Here is a 12,870-nt window from a genome sequence, read left to right on the forward strand (position 1 = left end):
ACATGTACATATAAGGAATTAACTGATGTTCGGGTTGCAAAGTGGTAACACACTTGCTTTTCGCCAACGTTACCGGGTTTGACTCCCGGTTCGGATGTAAAAAGGTATGGGATCACCTGTCCAATCGCGTGGGATTTCTCCATGGAATAGTCTGGTTTATTCCCACAAGTAGACTTCTCATTCGTCCCAGCCGGACAATCCTCCATTTAGTCAGTTGGATTATCCACCAACGCCAAAAGATAAGGCTGCTGTTCAATTCGATAATTTGTATGCATTTATTTCCAGTGCATTTCATCCTAGCCTCGGTTGCGTTTTTCATGAAACATTATTTTCTCTGGCTCACAGCCATACCATGGTATCGGCGTGAGAAATGGGCGTTACTAAGTATGAGGTGACGTCAGGAAACAAACAGTGGAGTGTTCTAATAGTTCCTAAATTACTAACAGCTGACGGAGTTTCTATACCTATATTCCATTAATAGTATTACAGAGTTAATATTCTCCTGTCATTTGCATTTTTCTTTCAACAATTTGGTGCAATTATGTAAATCAAGCTCGTTTAGTTCTTGCATTTTAAACTTATTTAAGCTTTACTTTAGGTAGATAAGAGTTGATTACATCTATTGCATGTACTCCTCGATGTCATAACGTTATCCAATTTAACTGAAAACAAACCTAATGATCGGAAATGACATTTCAATATTTTACGATATTGTGTAATCAAGCTATATATGGGACTGAACCATTCTGTATTATAAACACCTCGGGTGTATCTTTTCAACTATTACTCGGTATTCCTTGCTTTGTGGATCACATTTCACATGATACATCAAACCCCTAAATAACTCGCACAATTAATTTTATGGGAACTTGACTTGAAAATATACATGTAATGCTTGCATGAAATTTTTTTTTTATTTAGTTTATTTATTTATGTTCATTTATTTAGTGATGAGCGTTTCCTGAAATAGAAATAGAAATTTAAAATTAAGGTATATAATCAAATTCCTATTGTAATTGATGTGTGTTTGTGTGTGTGGTTTTTATGTATTTAAGTATTAAAATGTCTTTAAAAATAATAATAAAAAAAAAATAAAAGTCCTTTGAAATTAACAACATTTTGAAAGCGTGAGTTTTTATGTAGTTCTTACATGTTTATTGAATTATCTCTGGAAATATTATCAACAACACCCGACGTAATCGAATTTCTCCAATCGACATAATCAAACACAGCCGTGCTCATATTACACAGGGAGCTGTTTTACATTTCCGTAAAAAGTGGTATCATCCAGTACACTTTATAAAAATTCAAAGGAAAACTAGACAAATACTGGTTAAACCAGCCCATAAAATCCATACCAGACTGTTACCCGGATATGTACCTGTGCTTGGTCGCCGATAAAAATATATCTCGACGACAGCTGACAGGTACATGTAACAGGATATCTGTTTTCTCATCATCCAATGAAACTTATTATACTTGTGCGATATGAAATTAGTTCTCAATTATTATCTTGTCATAAAGATCAGTGTCTTTATTCTAACAGATGTTCTTTTTCGTGTACTACAGGTACCCTTGAAGAAACGCCCCCACATGGGAATGATTGAATTACACGTTATCAATAGTCGGCTCACATTTGTTTCTATATTTGGATGCTTGACGAGTTAATGAAATCAAGAAAATAACATGTTTTCTTATTTCATTTAAATGATGTAAATCTGTATAAAGTACACAAATGATCCCGAAACAGGCTAGTGACCAATGGGTATACCACGTGGCTTTTAAACACAGGTTCAATACGAGCGCATTTGTTCAACGTTGAATATGTATATCTTCATATCCTTAGGAAAGGAATAAAATTAAATAACCGCTACAGATAATAGCATAGATAGCTTGGTTCTATGCTGTCGTAAAATAAATGATATTCAGCAGAGATTTCAGGATTTGGACCAATTCAATTCTGTCGGAGTGTATTTTCGTGCAATAATCATAGCTTTATGTCAGCGTTGCTTGGTAATATGAATAGGCGTGTGAATTTAATCATTTAATGATTTACACTTTCATCAAATAACTATGTTATATGGTAAATTATAATGTCTCGCGGAGTTTTTTTCTAAACAGTGGACATTATGTCCTTTTTCGAAAATTCATATCCTAACGAGTAAATAAATTGAAGCTTAATTTTGGTACTTAATTAGCATGACAATGGACGTATGTTTGGGAAAACAGTACGCGTATAATCCACGTGAGTTTGATCATGTGTAATTCATATTCCTACTTAAATAGTGAATCCATTGTTTGTCTCTCAAATAGACTTTTTCTCGAATCATCAAACTTCTTAACATCATTTTTCTCTAAGTTCTTTCTGCTATTGATATCTAAATCAGGCACATCTTTTCTTAGATATAATGTTTCTTTCCTGAATCAGAATTATTATCAATACCATGATGAGGTCTGTATACTTTGATATTTAATAAGATTTTCAGTTCTCTTGTAGATCTATATGAGTAATGTTGACACTATACACGTAGCCTGGATCTTCTTGTCAGTTATGTTCAACAGAAATAAAATAAACAACATTGTCTGTGTCTACATTTAATAAAACATGAAATATAGGTAATCAATATTTATAAATCAATTACCGATACCAAATGTAACAAATAGGAGGCTTAAACCACGTCGTACAGTTCAAAACTCCAACGGTCTTTGTCACAAAGATTTCGTATCGGAGTTGAAGTGGTGGACATTTCATTTATTTACACGAGTTGTCTCCCTTCACACCTTTATAAAATGTTTCATCAGCACCAGAGAAAAATAAACAACAATACAACATCAACACTTAGAATGTTTTGGTTCACAGGATTTCTCAAACTTATAGTTATAATCCGCGAATTTGTCTTCGAGATCTGATAGAGTCTGTGGGTAGCTGTCCCCAAATGGTTCCGTCATGGCGCCATTTTCAGAAACGTGTGGGTTTATCATAGGTTTCATTTGTCCTGTGATTTTGTCCTTTCCGAGTTGTGCGCCTTTCACTCGCTTCCACTTCATCCTTCGATTTTGAAACCAAACTTTTACCTGAAGATAAACAAAATATTTTTTCAATGACAAAACCATTTATCTAAAACAATTATTTCAACCGACTTAAAACATTGTATCATATACTCTATTTCGGTTCTTTAGTATATTTTATTATACGACACCTTTTTCAATTTCACTGTAGTAATTATATATGTTACTACATTATGCTAAATATATACCTAACATACATTATATGTGACGTCGTGACGAGACGGATTGGACATTATCTAATATTGTTTAATAAATGATTACATAAACATATTTCAGCCGAAGACGATATTTGATGAATAGGAAATGAGAGGTCTACGCCATCTCATTTCCTATTCATCAGATATCCCTTATACTTTGGAATCTAATTATATCGGAACATAAAGTAAACCAAAACGATTTCTGGGGCATTCAGGATTTTCGACCATTAATAATATGATTGGCGGTGTGTTTGCCTTTTTGAGTTTTGTCTGTTTGTTTGTTTTTTTTTTTTTTTATTGTTTTATTTGTTTTTCGTGATTTATTTATTTATTCATTTATTTATCCATAACATGGACGGTTTTATCCCATTTCAACGACAGAACACTAATCATGTTATGATACAAACTATAATTAATGCGTCAAAATACCACTTGTACATAGCCCTGACATTTACTGTCTGACGGACACCTATAACAGGGTACATCATTGTACTTTACATTTTATTAATTGTTTTATCTACTAACTACTTCAACCACCAGATACGGTATTCGAAATACCCACCATAAGTATCTTAATGACGCTACATTGTCGCCACAAATATGCATAAAAAGGTACCCTCGATATAGAAATATATCTTATTAACAAAAATAAATGAAAGAGAAATGACAAAAGCTTCCTATAAACGATCGCTTTCAAGACCGAAAGATACATTCAAAATATACAGACGGAACACATAATAATCTATTCGAGAGGCAATTGAATATTCATCCGCTTAAAAGCAAAAGATGAAATTAGAAGTTTAGATTTTGGGAGGATGTTGATAGCGTAAAGTTATCTGGTGATAGCATAAAGTATGTAATTTCTTTAAAAAAAATATTCAGGTTGGAAAGTATGGTTAATGCAAGGATTTTTGTTACACAACCATACATGTGCGTTGGTTGAGTAACAGAAATCTTTTAGAGGGAGATGGTAACGTAAAACATCTAAATTCTGGAAGGTGGTAATAGTGTAAGGTATTTAAAACAACTATCACGATAATATGTATTGATAGTAAATTCCAGCGAAGGTGTGTGAGGGGGCGGGGGCATCTGTTTTCATTGATGACAGATGAATTTAATACATGTTTAAATGCCGTACAAAATGTTTAATCAATGCACTACTGCCATTACTGACATTATAGAACAAGGACATTGATGACACTATACCGCTGTTTAAGTCATGATGCTACCCGAATTAAGCAGAAAACCTCTATATCCACTAAAGGCGTTTTTTTTTGCAATTGGACAGTTTTACATGTAGGTTTAGGATCAAGGGCGACTTGGTGGCATCGTACCAGAATATGAACTTCATGTGTAAATATATTCTATGGCCCTGAAATACAGTTCCATAATGTTTAAGTATTGTACATGTAACACATTAGTACACCTAGTAAGGATGTACCTCACGGAACAGGAAGTGACAGACTCCTTTGATTAGTACCATCACATAGTGCACATATCACTTAACATTTCAACAGTGTTGTTGTCGCCGCCGACATTCATATAAACAAGAGAAACCTAATTTATTGATTCCATACATAACGTTGGTAAATAAAAGAATAGACAATGCTTACAAGTTACAATAATTCATAAAGTGAAAATTAATATGTCTATATGTCTCAATATGTATTACATGTATATGATATTTATAGAAGTCAGTTAAGCCAAATGATATGAGAACACTTTTCTTTGTGGCAAATGTTGAAGTTAATTCCAAACGATAAGATGTTATTTTATAAGTTGGCAGTTAAATATTCTGTGGCCAGCTGGCGATGGTAAACTTAATACAGTGTTTTAATCAGGAGAATTGTCTACATTATCAGTAGGAGGAGTTATAAGCAGTACGCTTCGGACAATATATCTATGTTTTATGGAAAATGTCGGTGTTTCAAGTATTAAAAGAAGAAACTCACTTCTATTATTGACCGTTTTCATCACACTGTATCTAACGGATATAAACACGACGATACAATGTATAGGTAAGTGTTGTTATGGCATTCATTATGGTAATTAAGATAAGGCGTGTCCTTATACCTTAAAGATGATGTGCAGAATTTTAAACACCTTGATTTATATTTTTAAAACAATATATTTATATTTTTACAAGATCAATTTATATGAAATTTTTTGATACATTAAAAACAAATATGTTTCAAGAATCTATGTACGTTAGTCATCATTGGATAACTGACCTAAGGGGGGTAAGTTGGGGTACATGGGGTATGGGGTAGTTGCATATCAAGTATTTTCAAACTTCAAAAGAAAGAAAACACTTCTTGCATATCAATATCGGAGAAATACTCAGTATTTCAGATATCCAGTACATTCTATAATTTTAAAACATAATGAAGTTATACTCTATCATCCAAATATTGCAGTCATCATCACTCTGTGAGTCGGTCTAAAAATGGGTTCATATGTTGTTTAGCATGTAACTATTTTTGGACAGACGAACATCGATGACAAACAAATGGTTACGCAAGACCATGCACTTCACTTCGTTTTTTCTGCATTTTAAAATGGAATTAATAATAAAAAAAATTATAAGTGTTTTCAATTTTATTTCAATTCAACATACCCTTATGTCTAATAATGGCATTGATAACAACAGGTAGATTAATGATTATAATAATAATAATAAATAAAAAATAACAATATAGTTATGAAGATAGAAAAACAATAACAACATAAAAGTAGCAATGAATTGCTTAAAACAGTACTTCTTTCAGCTGTTTATCAAAAGTTGACAGAGAATGACACAGAATATCTACATTGTAAGTGTCCATGAGATCATTAAACTATTTTTGACTTCTCATAAGAAAGCTGGACTCTTCCTAAGATGTCGACTATAGGTGCATGGTAAGATACAAAATTTATCGGATAAGAGCAGTCGAAGAGGCTATGGACACCTTTATAAAGGAAAACAGTGTCTAAGTATTTCCGTCGACATTCGAGACTTGCTAAATCAAAATGCTTACAAACATCTGTATAAGATTGGTCATCATGTCTTATTTTAATGCTTTATAACATAAAAATCTTATTTTTCTAGTTTTGTTTATATGATACAACATAGTATGAATGGTTATTCATATACATTTTTAAATAATTTGAAGTAAACCATTCACAATGACCAAAACAATTACCATGTTTATGTGATCTAAAGGCCAAATTGTATTGACACCGATTTACCACAGAAAGTATAATCCTAGACAATGCACTACCAGGGTAATAGTTAACTTTTAATAGTTTTTGTGTGTTTAATTATCATCAGAGTGTTGTGCAGTTTTGCTAACGAAGAGTTGGTCCCTCTGGAATAAATGGAGAATAAGGTAAAGATTGACTTCATGTCTACCTGTCCCGAGTTGTAGAGGTAAGATCTGTTCAGATTATCTGTTTCTACATCAATAATGGTTATTATGGTAAAACAGACTAAACTACAATAAATCAAACATCATTGTACTTCCGTCGTGACTAGATTGAAACGATTCATCAAACAATTCTCTTATTAGATACTAATTACCTTAAAAAAATACTCAAATCCACAAACACTTTAAACTGAGAGTTATTCCTTAAAGGTTTGATTGACCTACCTGTCGCTGTCTACAGATATTTAAACACTTTAAATTGAGAGTTCCGGTTAAAGGTTTAATTGACCTACCTGTCGTTCTGTGAGATCCAATGCCACTGCTATTTCGTACCGCCTTAGTCTGGTCAGGTAGTTATGGATACCAAACTCTTTCTCTAGTTCCCGTATTTGGTTTTTAGAGAAAGCCGTCCTCTCTTTCCTGGGCTTTGACGATAGATCTAACTTGAACGCCGAGTTATCTCCATCTAAACCAAAACAGATTGGCACATGAAATGGATTGAATTTGTTTTCGTGAACTCGAGAAACAAACAAACATCCGTCGTGATTATCATTTTCTCTCTACGACGGATTCTATCCAGAAGGACGCTTAACTGTTTAAGATCTGATTATTGGCGATAGAAATACGTTAGAGCTAGATTTGAGTTTACAGTTACCGAGGTTAACTACAGGTGATGATGGAATTATAGACTCTACACAATTTCATAGACTCATAACTTGTACACAAAACACGCTTTATCTTATAATATGAGGCTTGTTTTGGAACTAAACATCACCAATATCTAATATTTACGATCTAGGTTTTATTATAAAGCAAATAATCGAGAAGGGCCAATTAGTGAGTCTCTGTGAAGTATAGGGAACAGGTATTTCATCGTTTAAAAATGTTTGAAAAGGTTTGCTTCATAACAGCGTTCGATCACAGACAGAAGGTGTAGCTATCATGGTATCTAGGAAAACGAAGTTTATCAGGGATTGCAATATTGCAATATTGGTAAAATGTGTTTACTATTGGGATGGGCTTTGAAATAGTTTAGGAAATGACACTTTCCGGTAGGTATCTCCTACAGATATACATAAACCGTGGATCTAATAATTTAATAATCATTAATCGTCTAACTAGCCAAACTATCACTGATCCAGTACGTAGGCCAATCAACCCCCGGAGCTAATTCATTCCGGCGCTGGTCCGTCTGCGGTTTTGTCTTTTACAATTGCATGTCTGGCGAGGCACCTTATGGGGAAAAATCATTTGTCGAAAAGCTAACTCTTTTTGGTAAATGTGGAAAAAACTGTTTTTGGTATTGGTACTGTTAACAATGATAAATGGTTAATTCAAAAACATCTTGGATAAAACTAATAAAGTGATTACTAAACAAACAAATCTGTGACGTATATTTCTCCTGTATTTACCTCACGAAAGTCCCTGATACAGAACTAAATAGCTAAAATTCGAGAATTAAACAGATAGCACGAATCTCTTGAAATGTGGCGAAAGGTTAATTGTAGAAATTCAGCACAGGTATTCGATGGAGTGATAACGACGGATAGAGTAAATTAAGTAATTTCTAAGCTCTTAAACCAATCACCGGTCCGTCAGATCCGACAACGAGTCAAAACCGCTTCATTGAATTTGTTTACGCAAAGTAGTTAAGGGAACATTACATGTATCTACCGGGCTAATTAGAGGTAACCATTCATTTAAGTATAATTTGAAGTGAATGTGTGGGTTAAATCAGTGATTCTACTATCAAGACCTCGGGGTCAGAAAGCAAGTATATACGTTTGATTTGGGTGTTCTGTGGCGATGTTCGGTCACGTGTACACTCTCACAAAACCACAATCTACACAACACGTATTGTTTTTTTGTACGGCTGGATTTCAAATTAGATTTAACCGAGACGACAAATGAGGTATTATTGTTCTGTGTGTAATTATACAAGTTTGAATGCATCATCGTCACATATATAATAACACGTTACATGTATAAACACCAACAATGACATGGTTTGAACAAAACTATGAAAAACAATGGAAGGAAACCAGGACCAGGAGTTTCAGAAGAAAAACCGTCGAATCTGTTGTTTACCATATGTAAATTGATAATTAAAACAATACTTTTTCATCCTTCTACGTTTATATCTTTGCTCAATCAACAGAAAACTTGAAAATCTTTGTCTATTTTTTCTCTCTTTATTTTATTTATTCACTTTTGCTTTGTTTCTATTTTATTTGTTATCCGCGATAATTTTAAACAAGTTGTTTTACCAAGTTGTGTTGAAGCCTTTTTTAATGAAAATGTAGCTATTTATATGATAACTAGCTTTGTAAGGAGACACAAGGCTGTTGGGATCCGAACGGAAATACCCGTCGGAATCTACTGACGTTACGTCATAACCAGTGCCAAAAAGTACGACAGAAATATCCCAATAGCTCCCGATGGAAAACATCCAGGCGTAGAAGGTTTCCTATCGTCGGACTCATTTTACTGATATCTTAATCTAGAGATTATGAAATAGAATTGAAAATACATGTCAAATACTATATTTGAATAAGTTTCGGATAAGCTTTATTTATTATAGATACTAGATACTATATAGAAGCCCACTTAAACAATAAAAAAGAGTGAAATGTGCTAATTATTCCAGAGCATTTTGATTGATGATATATAAACCATAAATATTGGAAATACTCGACATGAATATATCATTGAGACTAGAAAACTTCGGTAAAATATATTTTAATGATATCTAGTTAATTCGACGGACAAGCTAATAACCACATTTTTATGTTTTCATTTTTGAATAAATGTAAAACAACGAACCCGATAAGAATGCTGTTGATGAACCTTCTTGTAGTGGTGGCCACCATTGGAGATTTTCGTTATGGATATCTGGTTAAATATATGGTTGGCTAACACTCCCAAAGACTTAGAAACTTTACTATGTTAAAATAGTTCTTGAAAAAGAAAGAAAAAAACCCCCAAAAACTCAACAAAAAACAATGGACAGATTTTCCTTGTGATAGAGCAGAATGTATTGTATGGTACATATTGTGTGTAAGGTATATATTATCAATAGACCCAGGATGACTTACAAAGTAACATTCATTGATAACATTCATATGTGTTAAAGATATACGTAAGCCGGTCAAAAACTATCTCTTTAATGCAAAGGCTTCCATCCTTTCAAATGCCTATTATAACAAATGGTTTATTTCCACAAATCTTCAAAGGCAGTCTTAGATGAAACAAATATATATATTTAATGCCTTTTGCACACTTGTCATAATGCATAAGAAAAATCACAACGTCACAGCAGGTTTTACTACAAGGTCTCTAACAAACAAGCTTTTGTTCCTTATCACACAATTCAACAGGAAAATCCAGCCAAGTCGATAGTAGGTGTAGTACACAACCACTAACAAACTAGTACAAACCATTCCTTATAACAAGGATATAACCCTCTCTTTGACTTTCCTGTCGAACCAATGATTAAACAACAATTTGTGTTATGAGAATAACAATGTAACAGGTAACACAATAGTGATAAATACAATGGAGGATTCTGATGATAACCCGAAATAAAACCTCATTATAATCTAGCCTTTCTTAGGTAAAATCATAACATTTCCGTCAGTGCATAAATTGACTCTCTCCTATAATATTATAATGTATCCCTCAGTATATAATCAAACTTTCCCCTGTAATATTATAATGTATACCTCGGTATATAATCAAACTTTCCCCTGTAATATTATAATACATTCTTCAGTATATAATCCAACTCTCTCCTGTAATATTATAATGTTTCCCTCAGTATATAATCCAACTCTCTCCTGTAATATTATAATACATTCTTCAGTATATAATCCAACTCTCTCCTGTAATATTATAATGTATCCCTCAGTATATAATCAAACTTTCCCCTGTAATATTATAATGTATACCTCGGTATATAATCAAACTTTCCCCTGTAATATTATAATACATTCTTCAGTATATAATCCAACTCTCTCCTGTAATATTATAATACATCCTTCAGTATATAATCCAACTCTCTCCTGTAATATTATAATGCATCCTTCAGTATATAATCCAACTTTCCCATGTAACCCACCTGTAAATATCTATAGTATTATTCCCCAGAAAAATGTCTCAATGATTTGCCATGGTTTCATAATATGAAATTTTCCCTGTAAAAGAATTATTCACCATTACCGAAGTTTTTCTAACAAAGAATCTTGTTATTGTTGTGTGTACAATTGTGCTATATGACAATAGTTGTTATGACTTATAATTTGTATGCACCATATTGTATATGCAATGTATCCTTATTTACGCCAAGCCAAACATATACAGTTATGATAACCCGCTAATTAAAATCTTGGTCGATGACATTAGAAAGTGAAACCTTTGACCAAAACCACATTTACCTCATAATGTCTTATTTTTCCAAACATTATGGTCATGATAAAACATGATATTAAACAATTTGGCAATGATATAAATCCAAAATTATATAATTTTACAAAAAAAAAGTATATCATATATTATTTCCTATCCATTTTTAATGCCTTATCAAGATATGAAAATTGTTCATGAATTCTGCATCGCTAATTGTCATTTACTACACTTGTTACAAAATACAAGAACATTTACTTTTCATTAAATCAATTACATTGTTTACTCAATTCAGCGTCTTTAAGCCTGGTGTATTACTGGTACGAGGCACCGTTCTAACTTGTCGGTTTATTGTTATTCCCGGTGCTATTCAGAGTATATTTGAGAGATCGTGTTGATTATCTACGTGACATCATTATATATACAAAACCATGGAAACATATCTTTATACCTTACCTTCGGTTTTTGTACACGAGACCGGTGATGATGACGTCGACGGCGGTGAATCTGTCCGCAATGACGTCAGCTGTGAGTACGATGATGACGTTATGTTCCTATCGTGGGAAGGAAGCTTTTCCAGTCCGGAATTAGATAAAATGTCTTTATTAGAAACTGGAGAAAATTTAAAGTCTGATGTTGAATCTCTTGACGACAAGGATCTGGTAAAGTAGTCCGAGTGATTTGAGGGAAACCCCCCTCCAAACCCGAAGTATCCTCCAGAAGGTCCATTCCGGGGATACCGGTAGTCCGTCCCGGGGTGAGGATACGTATAACCCCCGGAGGAGCCGGGTAAAGCACTAGAAGGTCCTCTATACACTTTAGCAGCGAGACTAGCCTGGTTTTGGAAGGGCTGGGTAAAACCGTACGGAAATCCGGAACCATAATGATGGACGCCTGGAGAATTGACGCCGTAGATAGTCTGGTGAGCCATGGAATTTAATTATCCAGCAAGGAAGTCATTACCACACACCAAATACTCAGGGACAAAATAAAACAATCTTCATCAAAAGTCTACACTCAATATAAATATATTTGTATTGTAAATAACTTTCATGATGATGATGATGATGATGATTGCTATGAGTATAATGACTGAAGCAATGATGATGATGATGATGATGGTGGTGGCGGCTTTGGATCTTTATCGCTTTCTGCTGCATTTGTTTTACTTTTAAGTCTGCAGATGTTTTAGTTATGCCTCCGACATCGAAAGGCGGTATAAACCATTTTTACTGGAGGGAATATTTTCTCCATGTGGAATCAGAGTTATTCGGAAGACAGTGTAGTAATCTGGCACAGGAATATCGATTTCCTTGTTAATACTCTGGTCAACGTGGTTGGTCCAGTAACACAAGGAGGGGCGAAATCATTCAGAACTGCCTGATTGACAGGAGGGGCGGGATTTATGCTATTTTTATATACATCTCATTTCTCTTATCTCCAGATGGTAGGCACCTAAGATAAGTTGAGTGATAAATCGTTTAATTTACTATGTACAGGTTTTTTTTACAAAGTTTACCATACCAAACAAGCGTTACAAACCGCTGTAATGCAGATTAGGTGAAAACGAAGATGGTTATATAACCGAGAGCCAGAAATAATATCTAATTATTTTCAATATAAAATTGTCATGTCCATCGTCGTGCTCCCCCACATCGCGTTTAGGAAAAATATATCACAATATATATGTTTATTTATAATTAGTACTTGTAAATTTAATTCAAGCTACATCAAAATGTCGATAAAGGGAACTGTTATCAAATAATGTAGAACGTCTGCTTTTCAGTTTCCACGTGGAC

At 33.6% G+C, this 12,870-nt stretch overlaps 1 protein-coding gene across 1 annotated transcript; it reads right to left on the bottom strand.

Moving 5' to 3' along the window:
- Window positions 1-2,582: 2,582 nt before the first annotated feature.
- LOC117321535 (homeobox protein Hox-A7-like) lies at window positions 2,583-12,313 on the bottom strand. The gene is made up of 3 exons (XM_033875978.1): window positions 11,528-12,313; window positions 6,964-7,136; window positions 2,583-3,075 (listed from the first exon to the last, which is right to left on the bottom strand). The coding sequence occupies exons 1-3, from the start codon at window positions 12,000-12,002 to the stop codon at window positions 2,833-2,835; spliced, it is 891 nt and encodes a 296-aa protein (XP_033731869.1). The 5' UTR covers window positions 12,003-12,313; the 3' UTR covers window positions 2,583-2,832.
- Between the last annotated feature and the right edge of the window lie 557 nt (window positions 12,314-12,870).

Source organism: Pecten maximus, chromosome 2, assembly GCF_902652985.1.
Source record: "Pecten maximus chromosome 2, xPecMax1.1, whole genome shotgun sequence".
In the NCBI taxonomy this organism is placed as follows: domain Eukaryota; kingdom Metazoa; phylum Mollusca; class Bivalvia; order Pectinida; family Pectinidae; genus Pecten; species Pecten maximus.